General features: G+C 45.3%; 1 protein-coding gene across 1 annotated transcript in view; it reads left to right on the forward strand.

The window, feature by feature from the left end:
- Positions 1-3,885: 3,885 nt before the first annotated feature.
- Positions 3,886-21,749, forward strand: part of Pawr (pro-apoptotic WT1 regulator) — an 86,111-nt gene continuing 68,247 nt past the window's right edge. Inside the window, exons 1-2 of the mRNA XM_021174512.2 lie at positions 3,886-4,092; positions 4,532-5,161. Coding sequence (XP_021030171.1) covers positions 4,667-5,161 — 495 coding nt within the window. The 5' untranslated portion in view covers positions 3,886-4,092; positions 4,532-4,666. The remainder of the gene's footprint in view (positions 4,093-4,531; positions 5,162-21,749) is intronic.

The following is a 21,749-nucleotide window of genomic DNA, read 5'->3' on the forward strand; positions in this document are numbered from 1 at the left end:
CCAGGGAAGACTCACACTGAAGGTAAAGTGACTGGGAAATATGCAGCCTTGGAGGGTTAGAATAGCTCAGAACCTGCCCTGCTTAGGCTTGCAGTTTGTTGATAAAATACATGGTCTGTGTCTTTATTTGGGAGCTAAAAAGGGCTAAAGCAGGTATAGACATGTCCACATTTGATGGAACAAGGCGGTTGTAGAAAACCCCCCAAGAAATACTTTTATATCAAGTGGTAACAAATGAAGAGATCCTGTCTAAAGCAAGGTATAAGGTATATTCGGATACTTGAGACTCTTTTTTGACTTCCACATGTGAGCTACACAAGTGACCACATTTACCCACATGAACGCATGGGCGCATGCACACGTATATCATACACACAGAGATAAAATTGGAAGCAATGGTACAAACCTCTGTGAGGAACCCGGGTTAGCCAAGAATCCAATGGTGGAACACTCAGGAGACAGATCTCTGAGTTCAAGGCCAGCTTCGTCTGACCAAGTGAGTTCCAGGACAGCCAAGGCCACCCAGAGAAACACTGTCTCAAAAACAAAACTAAAACCAACCAACCAACCAACCAACAACCACCAAAAAAGAAAAAAGAAAGGAAGGAGGGAGAGAGGGAGGGAGGGAGGAAGGAAGGAAGGAAGGAAGGAAAAAAAGAAAAATAAGAAAAAGAAAGAATGAAAGAAAAACCCAAGAGACTTCTGTAGGGCTTGTAGCAAGGAGTCTGTCTTACCAGGCTCTGTGAGAAGCCTGCTGGAAATTTCCTAGTCCACAGAAGTTGAGTTGTGAGTGCTCCCAACTTGAGCACTGCAGTCACACTGAGACCCAGGAGTCACATCACCCAGGAAAAAGCAAAAGAAAGCCAATGCATTAGCCAACGCTCTAAACTGCGTCAAGAGGAGGAAAATTTGGATGTCAACCTATAAGCAGCGTATAGAAAAAATACACCAGTAATTGAAAAAGAAAATGAAAGCGAGCTTCCACTGCAAAGCCATAGCTTTATAACAGGGCAATGAAGTTGCCGAAATGAAAGAAGTGAAATCATAGCACACCACCCAGCGCAGGGTCACAGCGTGTTATCGGACCTCTACAAACATGGGCTGGGTATTCAGTAAGAATCCTAATATAAAGACAGTTGCAGGGTTAAGAGTAAGAAAAACGTATGCGTGGGTAGCCTGAGAGAACTCATTTCCCTCAAAAAAAAAAAATGAGCACACCAAAAAATAGAAGACAAGGTAAACATACTTAAACAATGAGCACAAAAACCTATATTGTCAGACACAATGGAGAGTTTATTGTCGTTTCAGTATGTATGGTGGGGAAGGTAAGGGGAACTGCTGTCACTTGCTACAGTCCTTGTAGAAATGAAATATTCAGCTTTTACACTTTCTTTTTCTATTATTTTGATTTGGGGATAGATTATACTTTCTAGAGATATTTGTGATGAATTAAAAAAAATGAGTATTTTCCCAATATACTGTTCATTATATCAACACATACAAATAGGCTAGTTCACGGTACGGCTGTTCTACTGTCTGGAAAATATAAGTGAGGATTAGTATTTTTTTTTTTTTTCACTTCGACACTTTCAAATAAGATCTTGCATCTTTTGTTAGCATTATCATATTCTCGTCTCTTACTAGGTACTAGTGGTTCATTAAAATGAGTGGTGTTAGGGCCAACTAAGAGGGTTTTACTATTGGCTGGGAGCCTTTGGCGATGCCACAGAGGGGGTGGAGGATGCTTCTGGCATCTGGAAGGCCAAAGTCCAAGGTAGTGTGCTAAGCCCTACTACAATGAATGAAACAAAGTGCAGAACCATGATCCACCCAGCCCCAAATGTCAATATGTGGAGGCTGAGAAACCCAGCTCCCAGCCTTAGAGGGTGATTTCACCCGGTGGAGTCTGCACATAAAGATGGTATGCAAACATCTGGCCGTTGACGGTTGACTCAGCTAAACACTCTGCTATAATGTCGGAAGAAGCCTGGTTGTGCAATACATCTTTGGGAATACGGAGAATGCCAAAGCCAAGACAAAGGGTATAATAAGTGATAACAATAACAAAATGGAGTGCTTTGTACCTTAATAATCTCTTTCATCCACTCTTCCCTGGGCACTTTATAGACTAGCAACTGCTCAGGTTCCCACGTCTTACCTTTTATCTAAGGACCTGAGGCACTTTCACAGTGCTCTGACGATGGAGGAAGTATCATTATCCCATTTTATATGCAGGTAAACAGAGGCACAGAAGTTAAGCAACTTACCCAAAGCCAAGCAAGCCAGCACTCCTGACTCAGAGACGATTAAGAGATAAATTTGTATTTATAAGTGTTACCCTTGTTCATTCAAGGTGTATTGTTTTCAAGTTAATACATATTCCTTACCTTGTCTTTTTCTCCTTTCTTTCACTTCCCAGACAGAAACCTGTGATTGTTGGAAATCTTATTTTCAGAAGTAGTCCTTGAATCAAGCACGCCACAATCAGAGTCGACTCTTAAAACAGCTTTAAAAAACGTGGTATTGTATTTCATAGTAAAGAAAGCTACTGAATTCAGAGAATTTAAACATACGTTAAAGATCCGAGTGGCAATTTACATATGCGTATCCAGGCTGAGCCTGCCCTCTTTCCAGCGCTGTGTATAATCCTTCCAAGTGAGCATCCTCAGGTAACTAACTCAGGAATGTGAACCTATATAGCCAGGCTCGAGCTTGCCTCAGAAAACAAGCCCGAGAAACCAACACAGCACACCTAAGTTGGTACCAGCTAGGCTCGCAGTCAGCCTGGGTTTTTTTTTTGTTTTTGTTTTTGTTTTTTGTTTTGTTTTTTAATCCTTCTTGGGTGGGGTGCGGGGAGAGGCCTTTTACCAAGCAACTTTCTAAGCCTTCTCCAAGTTAATCGTATGTCCAGCCCAACAGGCAGACCAAAGACCAGAACTGCTTCTGAGAAATGCAAGACTGTGAGTCACTATAGCTTGTGCCCATTGCTGTGGCGTGTTACCTGCTGCCTCCTTACCTACATTGTGTCACCTGAGCAAAACGACGATGACTCGTTAGGTCAGCCTGTGTGCCTCCAGACTCTTACTGTTTGGGAAACACGGTTTCATAGCTCCTGAAAATGATGCACTCTGACATTGCACAGATGTGAGAGATAAGTCCCCTTAGCTCTGATCGCAGGTGAGGATGGACTGACTCATCCCTGGGCATAGTAAAGATGGAAAGTCAGAGACTCCAGCTTTAGGTCGACGGTGGAGAGATTTGCTGCTATATCCGTCTGTAAGCGGTGTAGAGACAGCGTGAAGACCGCATGGGTTGCCAACAAGATCTTGAAAGAATAAAAAACTCTTGATAATTCATCGATCATTTTAGCCTCTCCTTTTAGCTAACTTTTTTTTTTTCTCACGACACTCGCTGCTTTTGAAGGGGCTTGCTGGGTTTCTCAGTCTCCTACTTACCACCCCCTCTGGGGTCTGGAAAGGGGGAGGGAAGGGCGGCGAGGGAAAGGGACCATGTGGGTATTTCCCCACCCTGGCGAGCCAGGTCCTGAATCATCCCCTAGCTGGTAGCACTTTTCCTCCGGCAAGTCACAACTTTCCCTAGAATAATACGGTCTTGTACTTAAAAGGAAGAGTGGTGGGAGACCCGAGGGGCGGGGAAGAGGAGTGAGGAGAGAGAGGGGCGTGGATCGGCCGATCCCGCCCAAGAATCTGCCGAGCTGGAAGGCCGCCCGCTGCGAAGTTGCGAGCCTGGGTAGGAGGTGTCGGCTCTGAGTGCGATTCCCGGGAGGGAGGAGTCAGAGCGGCGGGAGGGGCGGGGCGCCGCGCACCTGAGCACGGAGGGCGGAGCTTCGGCGCCACTCCCTCCGCCCCCTTTCGGGCCGCAGGGACTCGGCCCTTTCCGCCCCGCTTCGGCCCCGCTCGGTTCCCGCCCCCCTCCGCCCCTCGCTCGCTCCCTCCCTCCAGCCAGGGACAGCCCCCGAGCTCAGGCCGGCGAGTTTGCCGGGGCTGGTTGTGCGCGTCCCGGACGCTCGGGCTCACCTGGACAACCCGCATCCCCGCCACGCTCCTTGTCCCACCTAAAAACTTCTCGGAGGTAAGGGGCTCTTCCGGGCCACCCGCACCGGACTCGCGCACGGGTCCCCTCTCCGCTGGACATGTCCCCTCCGGTTCCAGCCGGCTGGTGGCTCTCCGCGTCCCGTCTCGGAATGGAGGCGTCCGCGGTGCGGAGCTCAGGCCCGCGCGAGCGGAATGGGAGTCCCGGGGAGCTGTGCACACAGGTGGCAGCGGCGCGGGTGTCCCCGTGCGGGGTCGGGAACCTGGGTGCGACGGGGAGGGCGGCGAGGGTGGGGCCCGTCTCTTCCTCTCTCTTCCTTCCCCGGGGTCGGAGTTCTCGGGGTGCACCACAGAGGTACGTCCTGCGAACTTGGCGGCTGGGACCCGCGGCCACGCCGAGGGCGCGGCGATCGCTGTCCTGCGGCCACCCGGGGACCTGACGCCGCGCCCCCTCCCCCGCCCCGTGTGCTTCCTTGCAGAGCGACGGTCGGGCAGCGCGCTCGCCCCGCGCAGTCCCCAGCGCTTTCTCGCTCCCCGGGCAGGCGGCGGCGGCGGCGGCGGCGGGAGACGGGAGTCGCGGCGTGAGGGGCGCCCCCGCCGGCCCCTCTGGGAACATGGCGACCGGCGGCTACCGGAGCGGCGGCAGCACCACCACGGACTTCCTGGAGGAGTGGAAGGCGAAGCGCGAGAAGATGCGCGCCAAGCAGAACCCCGCGGGCCCGGGGTCGAGCGGCGGGGATCCAGCCGCCAAGTCCCCCGCGGGATCGCTGACCCCGACCGCGGTCGCGGGAACCTCGGAGCTCAACCACGGCCCCGCGGGCTCGGCCGCACCTGCCGCCCCCGGGCCCGGCGCCCTGAACTGCGCTCACGGCTCGTCCGCGCTGCCCCGCGCGGCTCCCGGCTCCCGGCGGGCGGAGGACGAGTGCCCTAGCGCCGCTGCGGCCGTGGGAGCGCCTGGGTCCCGGGGCGATGAGGAGGAGCCGGATAGCGCCCCGGAGAAGGGCCGCAGCTCGGGACCCAGCGCCAGGAAAGGCAAGGGGCAGATCGAGAAGAGGAAGCTGCGGGAGAAGCGCCGCTCCACCGGCGTGGTCAACATCCCCGCGGCGGAGGTGAGCCGGGCGGGGCGGGCCGGTGCGGGGCTCGGGGCCGCCTCCCGAGTCTTCCACCAGGGAGCTCCCTCGGTCCGGGGCCCAGAGTTCCCTTCCACTCTCTACAGCGGGGATGGAGTTTTACTTGGAGTAAATGATTGCTGGGAAGTTACCCCGACCCAGAAAAGTTGGACACGTGCTCTTTTTTCCGCCCCTGGAACCGGATTATTGCTTTAGAATGATAGACAGTTGGTATTCCCCACGATTTGGCAACCTAGACTTCTGTCTGTATGTCTGTCTGTCTCTGAGTCTCTCTCTCTCTCTCTCTCTCTCTCTCTNTGTGTGTGTGTGTGTGTGTGTGTGTGTGTGTGTGTGTGTGTGTGTGAGAGAGAGAGAGAGAGAGAGAGAGAGAGATATCGAGTGTTAGGGAAATCGATTCGTGGAGGTGATGACGTCTTCTGATTTCCCACGTGTCCATCTCGGGCTATCAGGTTGTTTTATCTCCACTTCCCTAGCAGTGTTTACAAGCAAAGGCACCTTTAAAGAAAGCGTAGCCTTAGCAATATCTAAGCGTTATCTCGCAGTAAACCCATGTTAAAGTCGCCCCAGCGGTATTTTGGACAGCAGAGATGCTGTAGCAACTAAGTTCTGGAGTCTCAGGAACTAATTGCGGTCTTGAACAATCAGGAAAATATTTGTTGGAGGTGTGTGCTCTTTATGTTTGTTGTGTGTGTGTGTGTGTTATGTCACCAAACATTTCTTCTTGCAGCAGGAACGTTCTATTAGAGAATTTGAAAGTTTGAAAGATTTTTAACCAAGTGTATAGTATAATTGCACCTCCATCTACCTGAAAGGAAGCAATTCCAAAACTGGGGGAAGTGGTTTGACCTCTGTGTTTCACTCGAGGAAGCCACATCTTTTACTCGATGGCTTTTCAGTTTTAACTCTCCACCCACAATTTTTTAATTCTTGGCTTTGTTATCCATTAAAGGGCTGTAAAAACATTTACTAACTTTGGGCTGAGAATGTAGCTCAGTAGTAGAGCATTTGCTTAGCACCCATTAAGGCCCAGTGTTTGGTCCCCAACACTGCTTAAACAAAACAAAACATAAAACGACATTGAAGCCAGGCATCAAGGCTCACACCTGTGATTCCAGCCCTGTGAGGCAGAGACAGGAAGGCAGGGAGTTGGAGACCAGTCAGGGCTATGTGTTGGAGAGTCTGTCTCCACCCCCTAACCCCCACCAATTTACTAACTTTACTTGTGGGTTAGGTAGTTTGTAGTAATGAATATATTAGGATCATAATTTAAAGTATTAATATGACTTTTATACCTAGAGAATCAGTGTGTCTTTGTAGGATATATTTTTGGACTTTTATGTGAATGTCTCAAGAGATTTTTATCAGCCAGAACAACTGTCCTGGTGGCTTGCCACTTATTCAAGATATCTGTTACTCATTAAAGTTTCTTTCAAAGGAATTCATAAGAATGGTAATCAAATTTCCAGGTTTCTTCTCTCTCTCTCTCTCTTTTTTTTTCAAATGTAAAAATATGAAGGTTAAGGGGAATTGAAGACACAGCTTTGGGAAGGCTGCATTCCTTAGCTTTATTTTTAACAGCATCTTATGGTCCAAATAAAAGAACTTGTCATTTCCACTATTCTTTCAGGGTTCATCTGACAGGGGTCTTATTTTGGGAGATATGTTGGCAGATGTAAAACTTCATTTTTTTTGGCCTGGCTGCTTGTGCTAAAATTATATATATTTTAAATTACTTTGAACAACAACAACAAAAACAGGAGAAATAAGTAGGGTGTATCTTGTGAGAGGGCAAGAAACATCTTTTGTTAATGGGTCCTCCTCTGAGTGAGTGCGGGAGCCCAGTGCTGGGAGTGTAGATGGCTCCCCTCTGTAACTGAGCCTAATGCTCTGGAATGTTTTTCGTTTGGGTGTTGGCAACTCCCAAATTTAATCTTCCTTAAAAACAAACAATCCAGGGTACCATTTTTTCTTTTTTTGGTCTGTGGAATTTGAACCTTTTTTATTGAATAGGGAATTGAGACTTGCTTTCTTTTACTGGTAACCATGGCTCCATTTCAAGCTGGAGGACCCAACAAAACAAAGCCATATTTCACCACAGTATCTAATTAGCAGGCATACTTCTCCACTGTCTCCTTCCCTGAGTTTTAGAATTTTAGACTTTTTATTTTATTTTATTTTATTTTATTTCTTAGATGGTTTTACCAGTTGTGGAATATATATTTTAGAATGTTGAGGCTGAACCATTTCCCCACTTTTCAGGTTGTTGCTGACTTAGAATTATATGCCATTTCTTCTAGTGGAACAGTGAAATCCACTTGCTGCTGGGTTTATGTGGGCTACGTAGTTTAACACTCCTGTTCTAGTAAGCTGTATTTTATAAACTTCTTAGGTACCGCCCACCTGTCAGTAGTGAAACAAAGATATATTTTGTCTACTGTCCAGTGACGCTTGCATTCATTCACACTGTATGCCCAACCACGTTTATTTTCCCTTTACCCTGCAGTATGCCTACAGGACCTTTTTCAGGGTTTGAAAAAATACTGTTCCTTCAAGAAGTTAGTATTGTTGGCGGTGGTTGTGCATATTTTCGATCCCACCACAGACGCAGAGACAGGCAGATCTCTCTGTGGTTGGGGCCAGCCTGGAATAAAAAGTGAAACCAGCCTGCTTCCCTTCCCCCCAAGGTGTGCTGATTAAACATCCGTGTGGTGAGTGTGTTCTGGCTTTCCCTAGCTCACTTTATTATTCTATTGTCTTAGTTAAATTGCTGCCAGGAAACCGGTTAAAACCACCCCATGAGGGCTAGAACACAGGGCTGATACTGTGGGAGTGGAGCTTAAACATCCACATTTCCAGATATCCTTTAATGATGCAAGCTCTATAGTTTTCATTAATTAGTTTTGAAACTCATTTTCTACCTTTCCAGTGTGGTAGTAACTAGCTGTAAGTGGGGTAATCAGTACATGGTATGCTACCTGCTACCTGTTTGTGTTTTTCAAACCAGACAGGCGAGCATTACACGCCTGCATTCACGGCGTCTTGTAAGGAAACTGGGCAAGAAAGGAATAAAGTGGTATAGATTTGGAGAGAGCAAGGCTGGACTCTAGGAAGAAGGGTAAAACTTAGCCCTGACTTACCAGTGTAAGAGCATGGGACCACAGCCCGCTGTTGGTATTTATTGGCTCTTCGTCTAGAGGGAAGAGAGGATCAAGCTGGGACTAACTTGAGGGTGAGGCTCTTGGGTCAAGCCACACTGATTTCCGTGCGCACATATCCAGTGCGCACATATCCATCCGCATATTCTTGTGGATGCTTTCGCGGTATTTTTAAGTGTCAAAGAGTTGTGGTTCTTAACTTTGGCAGCCTGTTGCTATCATGTGTGGAACTTAAAAATAAATGCCCCCCCCCCTTGCTGATTCTTGGCCCTTCCTGCCCTCTACTCCCACTCCCATGTGATTTAATGGGTTTGGGAATGGAGCCCAGGCCTTAATATTTTTATAAATTCCCCATGTAGTTCCAACGTGAGTCAGGGTTAAGAGGCACCGGGTTGCAGTCTGGGGGCATAGAACCGGCTAGGGCACAGGCATTGTCCAGTGATGCTCCCAAGTGTAGGAAGGAAACGAGGCAAGAAGGGTGAGTTGTGGCTTCGTGGACGTCCAAAGAAGCAGCAGCATTGAGAGCTTCTCAGTCTTTATCTGTCTGTTCTGTTTACAGAGGTACTGCCTGAAGACAGTTACCACAGAAAACAGGACTCTTAACTAGCTAAGGATAGCACTGAAGGCTTTATGTTATAAGCCAATATCTACTTGAGCCTTCTACCTGCATAGCGCAGGGCTGAAGTGCATAAAGGTCAGTGCGGCACTGTAACGTAGCTGCTCCTTATCCCCACTGCCAGGGTAGAAAGGAGAGGCTTAGACTTTAAGTGAGTCAAGATTACATAGATATAAACATGACAGTTATGATGTACGGATTAGAAAGGAATGCACTCGGGTGGCTGGAGAGATGGCTCAGCAGTTAAGAGCACTGACTGCCCTTCCAAGGGTCCTGAGTTCAATTCCCAGCAACCACATGGTGGCTCACAACCATCTGTAATGGGATCCGATGCCCTCTTCTGGTGTGTCTGAAGACAGCTACAGTGTGCTCATATACATAAAATAAATAAATCTTAAAAAAAAAAAAAAAGGAGGAGGAGGAGGGTCGTCTCTTGCTTTCTCTCTAGCCCTCCTGTCCCCTCTCTCCCCCTCCCTTCTGTGGCTGTGAGGGGAAGAAAAAGGAATTAACCTTGCATTATTTAGCATATTTCCTTATCTTTTCCCCTTTCATGCTTTATTAAAGTTGTCACTGATAGTTAGGCATTTGAGAGAGAGAGCCTGTGAAGTTTGGAGCTGAAGAGAAATGAAGCCAAATCTGTAGGCTCAGAGATTGCTTTCTGATCCTCTCTAGTTTGCTTCAGAAGGTGTTTAACACCAGGGTGAAAAAACCACCAAAAGTGAAGAAGATACAAAATAGTGTTTTCTTGTTTTGTTAGCAGTTAAAAAATGTATACTTTACTACTACTATTCAAATGATTTTTTTTTTCCTGTCAAGATTGTGTTGCTACTGTAGCATTTGAACTCAGCTTCAGAGTTGAGGCCTGAGGATCCTTTAATGCAGAGAGCACTTTCCCAGGAGTGCTGTTGAGAGACACAGCAGTTAGTCAGCATATTTGCTGAACCCCGAATGGGGCATGTTCTACTTAGTAAACCTTATAAATCCGGGTCAATTGGGAACTGTTCTTAGTGCATAGCAAGCCCTGAGTCCTGAGTGGCTTCAGGGTTTGCACTGTCCCCCATTCGCTGCGGCATGTCATTCGCATCTGAGTCATTGGTAGTGAGTGTCTCTGCTGATTCATCACACAGAAAGGTAGACAGTCTGGAACACGATGGGAATCCAAAAGGGCTTCTTAATCTACCCGGAGGCTCTAATAAGAATACAGGTTGGAGAGAGGGCTCAGTGGTTAAACGCACTGACGGCTCTTCCAGAGGACCCGGGTTCAATTCGCAGCACCCACATGGCAGCTCACAACTGTCTGTTAAGTGCAGGATCCAACACACTTATACAGACAGACATGCAGGGAAAACACTGATGCACAGAAAATAAAAATAAATAAACTAAAAAAAAAAAAAGAAACCCAAAAACCAAACACAAAAACCCAAGAAATACTGATACAAAAATTTTTGGAAGTTTAAAATTGTTGGTAAATGTCCGGGGCTTGCAATTTTCTCAGGTTCATTTTTTCCTCCTTTAAAAGCGGAGAGAGCCACATACCGTAAAATCCATCCTTTTAACAGTGTGTACTATGGGGCTGGGGACCTATTGTTCATCGCTAGAGCCCTTGTTAACATGCATGAGGCCCTCGATGTGACTCCCGGCGAGCAAGAAATGAATGGGTAGTTGTGTTCCTTCATTGTACTCAAGGCTGTGCTCTATAAACAGCCTCATAGTTTTGTCTGGAGTTTCCTTTATGTTCTGGAACCTGTAGTTGCCTAGTCTTCCACTCAGCAAAGTACAATAGTATTCACACTGACAAGGTAGCAATTTTAAGTAATTTAATAGTAATCTTTCCTGCCTTTCACAGGAAAGGACTTCTCATCTACTCCTTTCTTCAGTTTTACATTTTTTTTTTAAACTTGGGCACCTTCCACTCATAGTTTCTGCTGGAAGTTGGTGCTAGAGGTATTTAACTGGATGTAAAGTTTTACACTTATTTTGGGATTTTCATGGAGGCCTGCGTGCCTTGAGAATATCGATGCATAGGGAGAAAAGAGCAGAGCTTGACATGGCTTGAAAGTTGAACCATGTTAGCTAAAAGCAGTATCTTTTGTGGCTTGGGTGGGGGACAGCCCACCTGTGTGACACTTACCTGTTATTTTCAGCAGACTTCCCAGACCCACCTGGGTAGAGGGAGTCACCTGAGACTGTGTTTTGACATGTTCTTGAAGGATTCGGGAGTGTGTGTGTGTGTGTGTGTGTACTGTAAGTTTGAGAAGACCTGACTTGAATAGCCTTTATAGTTTACTGGTTTATCCAATGAAACTAATACTACTTACCTTGGAGAATGTTATGTGATTCTAACAAACTGATGTGGGTAAGACAGGCATATTTGGAGGCTTAGGTAGGGAGATGGGGGTCTGGGACCTGCCTGACCTCTACAGGGAGACATTGTTTCCAGGAAAAAAAAGTTATAAAAAATGTTCAAAGGATCGTTATATGAATAATAACGATAACTGCTTGTTGTGTAGTGGGCTTAATACAAAGATAGCAATCTTTTCTTTTTTTTTCCTCTCTTAAAACTTATAGACAGTTTAACAGAAATAACTTGAAGCCTTGGAAATGTATACCACTTTAAACATTTATATAATGTCATGTATTTAATGCAAAATGTTTCCCCTTTGCTTCTTGTCCTTTTGTGTTTGTCACTAGCCTAAACCACAGAGAAACAGTGTAATATTTATATATAACTGGAACTTATCTGACACTCATGTTTTACATAGGAAAAGGGGGAAGCACTCGATACATTTATTACATTTATGGAAACCTTTTAACAGCGGACAGTTCCAACTCTGCGGTGGTTTTCTGGCCTGCTTATCAGAGCTTGTGTTAGATGCAGATGTATCAGATTAGATTAGTTTTTCTTTGCTTCCTACTGTTGGGCAGATGGCTTTGTGGACTAGCAGCTGATTCTTTACAGACTTGGAGGAGACGGAACTTCCTGTTTGTTCTAGCCAACTGCAGCAGAGCCATGATACCTCAGCCAGCTGTGCCTTTAGCTTACCTGTACGCCTGGCACCACGACACATGCGGTCTGTAAGAACACTGAGTCTCTAAAAGTGACTAAACAGTACATCTCAAAGGTAGACCTAGCTCAGCATATCTTTAGAAATCATTACTATCAGTGCAAGATTATGTCGTTTTTATTTTTTTCTCCTGCATACCTAAGATTCATAGTGTTGACATGAATCAGTTCCAATTTCATATACTAGTCCTGAGGTTAGAACTTTAAAACACACACTTTGACCTTTAGTCTACTATCATCAGAATTCCATCCAAGAATGGAGTCAAGAGAGAACTCTGAGTGCTTGTGAGAAAACGCCAAGAAAACCGAGTCTTTTAAGTTCAATGTCTTCAAAAACATGGAATTGTTCTTGAGATGTGTTTTCATGCCCCGCCCAGGTGTGGTGGATAGGAGTGAGTTTACTTCCATTATTTCTCTCACTGGCTACTGTTTATATACCTCTATGGAAAACCATGGTTTTTGCCACGTGCTCCACATGTGGCTTGTCCTTGGGATTCTACACTTTACTCATGTGATTCCTCTTAATCCTCAGAGAATAAATTGTCTGATGCTCTGAATAAAGTTTGCTGTTAGTTAAAAAAAGAAAGGGGGGGGGGAGTAGCAATAACTCCAAGTTCAAATCTTAATATATGATTTGCTGCTAGTTGATCACGATTTGTTTTCAGAAATATTCATCAAATTCCCCCTCCTTTTCCCCTTCCTGCTCTTCACCTTCCCCCTTACCCTCCCTCTCCCCCATCTCCCTCCTTCCTTCCCTCCCTCCCTTCCTTCCTTTCTCCCTCTCTCCTTTCCTTCTCTCTCTCCTTTCCCATCCTTGATTCTTCCTCCCCTTCCCTCCCCTTCCTCCCTCCCTTCCTCCCTCCCTCCCTCCCCTTCTCCCTTTCTCCTTTCCTTCTCTCCCTCCCTTCCCCTGAGACAACAAGGTCTCTACGCAGACTATGTTGGACTTGAACTCACAGATACTGTCCTGCCTCTGCCTCCGAAAGGGCGGGGATCACAAGCCAGCACTATAAGCCCATATGTTAAATATAGGAAACAAATGCTTGAAACATGTTTCAGACAGTCTTGTTTTGTGTTGAATATCGAGAAATAGGACCATTAGGTTTGAAAGCCATTAGGATTGTTTAGTTAGGGTTTTGCTGGAATGGTTGGATATGAAAGTTTATGGTGCAGATCAGTTTACACATCTGTAATCGACACGCAGGGTAATTATATAGGGTTACCGAAAAGAGAATTGAGTGAAAACCACTGTCTAATGTCTTATAATCTAATTCAAGACTAATCTTATCTAACAGTATGTAAAACTATTTTTTCTTTGAGGAATTGCTGTATGATGTGTGGATTAACTTTTTCCTTATTTTTGGAGTTGCAGAATATTTTTGCTATTAGAAAAGATTGAAAATCTTTGTTGTGAAGAACAGAATTATTCAGAAAATAATGCTTAGGAATATGAGTAAAAGACACATACATATAATTTATTCCTTTAAAGTGCACAGTTTGGGGGCTGGACAGATGACTCTGTGGGAAAGAACCACTCTTCCAGAGGACCCTAGCTCAAACCACCTGGAACTCTGTGTGTGTGTGTGTGTGTGTGTGTGTGTGTGTGTGTACAATTAAAAATAAAAATAGATCTTCTAAGATAGTTGTTGAAAGTGTAGCTCAGTGGTAGAACAGTGAGTTTCTGGGTTTGATCCCTGAGCAGAAAGAGCGAGCCAGGGAGGTTTAGTTATAGATATAGCGGGGTTGTGCTCACCAAAACAGGCAGAAAAGATGCTTTTAGGATTTAAGTCCTTGACAAACTTCTTGACATTCTACAACATCCGGTCAGACTCTGACCAACGTTGAAGCAGGAGTAGAGGCGCGGGGACGGGGAGAAAATTGCTTTTGTCTCTGTCAGTTATTGCCTGTGCCATTCAGAGTAGGGGAATTCACTGAACTATGTCTTGACATTTATTTGCAAGGTGGGTATTTTCCCCATCCTTGTACAAGCCAAAGAATTTGAACCTGAAAGAAGCTGTGTCTTGCCCAAAGGCTGTCCTGACAGAACATGGCCTTGGCTTCTGATCTGTTTGGACGCAGGGCTCACAGGTCGGTTATCATTGTTGGAAACACCTTGGGTCCGTTCCATTAGAAGTAACTTTGCAGAGAGTCTAAGCTGGGGTGGGAGTAGAGGACAGTTACTGAGGAACGACCAGCTTATCTTGGGATGGATCCCAGCGGCAAGCCAAGGAATCCAACTGATTTCTGTGGCTCTTTATGAGTATTTTGGCAGGGCGCTTCCTTCCTCTGTCCATACCTGTTTGTACAATAGCTCTCATTAGTTTCTGGAAAGGAAAAGGTTACCTGCCTAATGTGAAATCCTTCCTAAGAGGATTCTTTGTTTAGGAACAGATAAATCTCCTGAAGAGGAATGAGCTGTATAAAGCAGCGTCAAACAACAGATGTGTGGTAAAAGAAAGAATTTCAGATTCCTGGTTCGAAAGTAAGCAGCGGCTGGGTGGTGGTGGTGGTAGCGCACGCTTTTAATCCCAGCACTCAGGAGGCAGAGGCAGATAGATCTCTGAGTTCAAGGCCAGCCTGGTCTCCAGAGTGAGTTCTGGAACAGCCAGGGCTACACAAAGAAACTCTCATCTCAAAAGAAAACAAAAGGAAAGAAAAAAAAAAAAAGAAAGAAAAGAAAGAGAAGGAAGTAAGTAACTCGGGGATAGAATCTAACACAAATGTAACTTTATAACAACGACATTGGTGAATGACTTTGGAGGTGGACAGAATGAAATGAGGTGAGATAAAGGAAGTCTGCTGAGAGCAAGCGTCCTGAATCTGGGCCAGTGACAGGGCTCAGTGGGTAAAGAGCCTATGGCCAAGTCTGAAAACCCGAGTTTTCAGATGAAGGAGAGAACAGATTCTTGCAACTTGGCTTTGGACTTGCATGTAGATATCATGGCAGACACTCTCCTCCTGCCTCCAAAATAAGTGAACCAATAAAAAGATGCAATATCTTTTTGTTGTTGTTGTTGTTGTAATTGCCAGCCTAGGATCTGGGTGTAAGTCACTCCGAAGTTTACAGCTTGCTGTTGTTTCTTGAGTTTGGACTGTGACAGGCAGGTATCTGTTGCCTTCTTAGCTGCTTCTCTTCCTTCTTGGAATACAACTCCTTAGAGGACAGGCGCCACCTCGGAACCTTTCTCACTCCTTTTCCAGCTTCCCCGAGCGTTCCTTCCTCTCCTTTGTTTCCCACTTGTGATTTTTGAGGAGCTCAGCACTTTTCCCAGTCATGGTTTTAGGAATGACACTTGTTTTGTCTCGTGTGTGCAAGTGCACGATGTATAAGTGACTACGCGCGTGCGCGTGCGCGTGCGCGTGCGTGCTGAGGCCAGAGAGGATGTGAGATATCCAGCTCTATACTGCCCCATTCTGGAAGACCCAGCTGTTCACCGAACCTGGAGCTCCCAGGCAGGGTTCTGGCTAGACTGGCTGGCCAGCAGGTCCCCAGGATCTGCCTCTTCCTTCTGCACCCACCCCGAGATGCATGTGGCTGTGTTGTTTGCTGTGTGGGTGCTAGTGATCCAAACTCAAGTCTGTGGGGTTTATTGTGGTAAAGGGACGCCATGACCAAGGCAACTCATATAAAGGTAAACATATAATTAGGGCTGGCTGACAGTTTTAGAGTTCAGTCCATTATCATGGTGGGAAGCATGGCAGCATACAGGCAGACATGGTGCTGGAGGAGCCAACAGTTCTAGGAGGAGGCTCTCTTTCACCACTGAGGAGAGCTTGAGCACTAGAGGACCTCAGAGCCCACCCCCACAGTGACATACTTCCTCCAACAAGGCCATGCCTCCTAATAGTGCCACTCCCTACCGACCAAGCTTTTTTTTTTTTTTTTAAATTTATTTATTGATTATATGTAAGTACACTGTAGCTGTCTTCAGACATTCCAGAAGAGGGAGTCAGATCTCGTTACGGATGGTTGTGAGCCACCATGTGGTTGCTCCGACCAAGCTTTTTTAAACCTCCACTTTATGCTCCCATACCAAGCACTCTCTTCTTTCCTGTACCATCTCCTATCTCCCACCTTTCACTTATCTCTTGAGATAATCTCTCAACAAATTGAGAAACTTGCCCTTTTTGGGGGTGGGGGGTGGAGGGGTGGGGTAGACAGAGCTGTCTCTAGGTATCCGCTTCCTCCACCAGCCCAGTGCTAGAGTCACAGATGTGCATTAGCCAACCCAGTTTTTAGTTGGATACTTGGATCTGAACTCGGCTCCTTCTGCTTACATAACAAGTACTTTATCTATGGATCCATCTCTACAGGCCATTTATTATGACAGAAGTAATCAGAAAGGAGAGAAACGATTCCCAAAAGGATGTATCTAATCAATTGTAAGCTGTTCGGCTGTGTTGCTAATACAGAAAACAACCAAGGAGATCCTTAGAGATTGGCTATCCCAGGAAGTTTTGTGGTGGAAACACATTTGAGACACTTCTTTTTCTTTCTTTTTTTCTTAAGGTTTTATATTTTAGTTCCGAACAAGCCTTTTTTAGTTCAGGTGCATCAGATAATAGCCAATCAGACCCCCAATTTTCCTACCCATGACTGAGTCTCCAGAGGTTGCAAACGTTACCGTTCAGCATAAGCTGTCAGACACGCTGTTGTGTGTGAATCCTTCCTTATCGACCTAGCTTTGAGAATACAGCTTCCAGTGTCTTCTCTTGGAGTTGTACCTAAGTTTGTTACCAAGTCTGGATCCAGCGGGGAGTGGGATGCGTTTGCATTTGTTCCTTAGCCAAGAATCACGGGACTCAGAGTCTTGGGAGAAGCCTAGCCAGGCAGAGATGGTGCGCCACAGCAGAGGGAAGCAGACAAGCGAGGCATTTCTTGAAGAACTGATTCGTGATAATTCAATGAAGAAGAGAAGTTTAGTCCTGAAGAATGGCCAGAGGAGCAAGCCTGAGTGAGACAGAGGTTATGTCAGGAAAGAAGAGTGGGTGAAAACCTTAAAACCCTTGTTAGGATTTCAGAGCTGCTAGGGCGTGTCCCTAAGGTTGTTCAAGCTCAGCTGGGAAGCTGCATTATTATTATTATAATATCTATTATATCTTTTTTTTTTTACAGTTCAGTCATAATTGTTTCTGTTCTCTCATCAAGTATTTTCACAGCCACAATTTCTTTACTTTGGCCACATTCTTACGACTCATTCTTTTCTAGTTCTGCCTGGTAAATTACAGAGATAAAGTTTGTACACCAGGCTGGCCTCGAACTCAGAAATCCACCTGCCTCTGCCTCCCGAGTGCTGGGATTAAAGGTGTGCGCTACCATGCCCGGCCCTGCTCAGGTTTTTAATGTTATTACTTATTCACTTCATGTCTCAGTTGATATTTTTCTTTCCTTTTTTTTTTTCTTTTTCTTTTTCCATGCTGGCGTGTACCCAAGGCCTTACAAAGGTGAGGCCTGTGCTCTCCAGCTGAGCTACAACCCAAGACCCCATGTTTTGGAAGTTCTAATTCCCAAGATGCATGTATGAAAACCCAGAATACGAATACATAGTATCCTGCTTATTCTTAGCTCTTATTTTCAGCACTCGCAGATCAAATCTAGATCAGAATGACTGAATTGTTTCGCTTTATATTAATCTTTACTAATGAGCCAGAGAATAGTCTCAGTTTTAGTCTCCAGGAATGAGAGAGAGAGAGAGAGAGAGAGAGAGAGAGAGAGAAAGAGATGGTGCATGCTACTAAGAAAGGATTTAATTTAGAGAACTGTTAACTGTGTACCAGAAGAAATGACCTGTCTATTCCTGGTGGGGAACACAGTTTGAGCTTTTAGTAGTGCAAGCCATAGTTAAAAGTTCTGCTCCTTTGCAAAACACATGAAACTCAAGAAAAACGAAGACCAAAGTGTGTACACTTTGCCCCTTCTTAGAATTGGAAACAAAACACCCACGGAAGGAGTTACAGAGACAAAGTTTGGAGCTGAGACGAAAGGGTGGACCATCTAGAGACTGCCATACCCAGGATCCATCCCATAATCAGCCTCCAAACGCTGACACCATTGCATACACTAGCAAGATTTTGCTGAAAGGACCCTGATATAGCTGTCTCTTGTGAGACTATGCCGGGGCCTGGCAAACACAGAAGTGGATGCTCACAGTCAGCTATTGGATGGATCACAGGGCCCCCAATGGAGGAGCTAGAGAAAGCACCCAAGGAGCTAAAGGGGTCTGCAACCCTAAAGGTGGAACAACAATATGAACTAACCAGTACTCCCGGAGCTCGTGTCTCTAGCTGCATATGTATCAGAAGATGGCCTAGTCGGCCATCATTGGGAAGAGAGGCCCCTTGGTCTTGCAAACTTTATATGCCTCAGTACAGGGGAATGTCAGGGCCAAGAAGTGGGAGTGAGTGGGTAGGGGAGTCCAGAGGGGGGGTGTCTAAGGGACTTATGGGATAGCATTTGAAATGTAAATGAAGAAAATACCTAATTTTAAAAAATAAATTTAAAAAAAAAGTTCTGTCCCTTTACTGGGGCTGCAGTTAGAATGGTGTAAACATTTAGAGGCTTCTTCAGAAGCCTGTGGGCTGAAACGCAGAGGTCTGAGAAGAGGGTACTGTTTGGCTTGGCAAAGGGGTGCCTGCACTCAGATCCTTAAATGGTGCCTCCAGCTGTCTGCTGCTGGGTAACCAGCCTTCCAGGGGCACTGCAAGGCTGGTCTCTGATGCTGCCTGATGAGATGCTGCCATGCTAAAGAAGAGAAGTCCAGCTGACAACGATGGGAACAGGGGTCAGGCGGGCCAGGCCAGTAAGCAGAGGCAAAGAGGCAGAGGCAGGTCCCTTTTCCGGCTTTTCCCCTTCTGCTCTGTGTAAACAGAGACAGGATTAAATTGGTTTGTATAACACTGGCCAGAGTAATTGAGAAAATTATCCTCTAACTGGATGCAGGTTTTTAAAATATATATATATATATATATATATATATATATATATATATGTACATACATACATACATACATACATATATTTTGACACACCAGAATAGGGATCAGATTCTATTGCAGATGGTTGTGAGCCACCATGTGGTTGCTGGGATTGAACTTGGGACCTTTGGAAGAATAGTCAGTGTTCTTAACCGCTGAGCCATCTCTCCAGCTTTTTTTTTTTTTAACTTATTTATTTTAGGTGTTTGGCCTACACAGCATGTGTGCACTGTTCTCAGAGGCCAGAATCCCTTGTTACTAGAGTTACATATGGTTGTGAACCTCCATGTGAGTGCTGGGAATGAAACCCGGTTCCTCTGGAAGAACAGCCAGTGCTCTTAACCACGGAGCCACCTCTCCAGCTCCTAAGTGGGTATTTCACAGTGTTGGGGAAGTCCTGGTCCCATTTTTTAGTTGTGATAATGGTTTCCTCTGTTTTGATGAACTGTGTTTACAAATAGAGTCTGTAAATAAATGAAACTTAAAATCGAGACTAGTGATGGACAAATGAGGGCACATATTATCTTTTCTACTGCCTATGTTTTCAGTTTTACGGAGAGAAATTAGGTGTGTGTATATGTGCATGTGTGTGTGCATGCACATGTGTGATGTGTAAGTTAACTGATCCTGATAGAAGAGTATGCGTATGGTCAAAGGCAGATAGTAAAGTCCTTTGATAGTCCTGTGGAGAGGCCTAAGCAAGGCGATACTAGGAGAGAGGGCTACAGAGTGGTGATATACTTCAAGGCCGTCAGGGAAGGCTTTTGTGAAACCAGGCTTTTGAACGGAGATCTGAATTTGGGGAATGAACCGGCTATGTACACATTAAGGGAAGGTCCTGGTAGAAAGTATAGCGCCGGCTTCAGGGGCATGATCTTGCAGTGTGCATTGTATTAGAAAGGTCGCATATCTGGCCTGATGCCTGGGTGTGAAGAGAGGAAGGCTTGGGGTCTTGACAGGTAAAGGGCGACAGCAAGCTGTGTAGTCAGTGACTAGAAGTTCATTGATCCTGGTTCTCATGGGGTACAGTAGTGCATCCTGCAGTCGAACCTGGATGCCCTAGGTGAGCGCCCTGCCAGATGGCTACTTCCTTTCATCACACCCCCCCTTTTTCTTCATTTGTTGAATTACTGTTTAAAAGAGTGATTACAAAACATTTACTTTGTAGGCTGGCTAACTATGGGTATGCAAGGTAATTATTGTTAGTTTCTCCAGAAACTCTAGATTCCTGAGAGTATCTATAGCAGCTTGTCATGTAAGATTATAATAGTGGGCTGGAGAGATGGCTCAGTGGTTAAAAGCACTGACTGTTCTCTAAGAGGTCCTGAGTTCAATTCCCAGCAACCACACAGTGGCTCACAACCATCTACAATGAAATCTGATGTCTTCTTCTGGTGTGTCTGAAGACAGCTACAGTGTACTTATATAAATATATAATATAATAAATAAACCCCCTTTTTTAAAAAAAAAATTGTAATAGTATCTTCTTCTGTTAATTGTCCTATGCAAGTCTTTTTTTTTTTTTTTTTTTTTTTTTTTTTTTTTTTTTTTGGCTTTTCAAGACAGGGTTTCTCTGTATAGCGCTGGCTGTCCTAGAACTCACTCTGTAGACCAGGCTGGCCTCGAACTCAGAAATCCNCCTGCCTCTGCCTCCCGAGTGCTGGGATTAAAGGCATGTGCCACCACGCCCAGCCCTATGCAAGTCTTAATGCCTCAGTCTGCTATCCTTGGCCTAGTCCTGGAAGTATCTAGCCTCTGTACAATCTAACTTAGGCCTAGACAGAATGCATTCAGCCTCTGGGATTTACTGTTGAATAAGCTTACTCTTTCCTGGTTCTTTCTGAACTCTGGCTGGCTGATTCAATTCAGCTGTTCTGACTTAAACTCCTCTCCAAGTTGACTGGTTCAATCTGGCTTCTGTCTCCTTGCCTCTACTGAATTGCTCTGCTTGACCTCAAACTAACTCTGGCAATCTGCTCTAATCTTCTGGCTCCTTCTCATTCTCTGGCTGATTCTGTCTTCACCTGTGTCTAGCTTGTTCTCTCTCTCTGCAACTGGCCCAGTAAACCCGCCTCCTTCTCTTTCTCTCTCTTTCTGCACTGCTCTCTTAAGTAGTTTCCCTTTCCTCTGTCTTCTTGTGAGAGTTGGGCGTATCCTATTCTGTCAATCTATCTCTGATTCGTCACTTTGCCTGCCAGTCAATTAGACATCACTTTCAAACATGGCTGCTTCCTTCTACAAACTAACTTTACCCTCATTGTTTGGGATTAAAGGTGTTTCCTAAAGGCATGTCTGTATTCTAGCCAAAGGGACTAAATGTATGTGCAAAGATTAATCCATACCACAACGAGAAACCGCTTTTTCCAGTAAATAATACAATCTCAGGGTTCACAGTGTGATCGAAGATCCTGCAACACAAGAAGAATTTAGTATATTCAGATGATGATTTTGATTTTAGGTGATTTTATTTAAATTTAATTTTTCCTCCTAGAGTTCTCTAAACATCGCAAATATTGAGTAATACATTTAAAACGTGTAGCACAATTTAGATATCTGCTTTTGGAAAATGTAAGCTATAGCTTTAATGTTGCATACTAGGAAATACCCACTAATGATTTGTTTGAACAGTTACAGCCATTCCTGTTAACTCTGATATCATTCAAATTGATCCCATGTTGTCTTGGGAAGCCTGATGATGATGATGATGATTAGGGTGGGTTTTTTGTTTTGTTTTGTTTTGTTTTAGAGAATGTAATT

Source organism: Mus caroli, chromosome 10 (assembly GCF_900094665.2).
Source record: "Mus caroli chromosome 10, CAROLI_EIJ_v1.1, whole genome shotgun sequence".
NCBI lineage: Eukaryota > Metazoa > Chordata > Mammalia > Rodentia > Muridae > Mus > Mus caroli.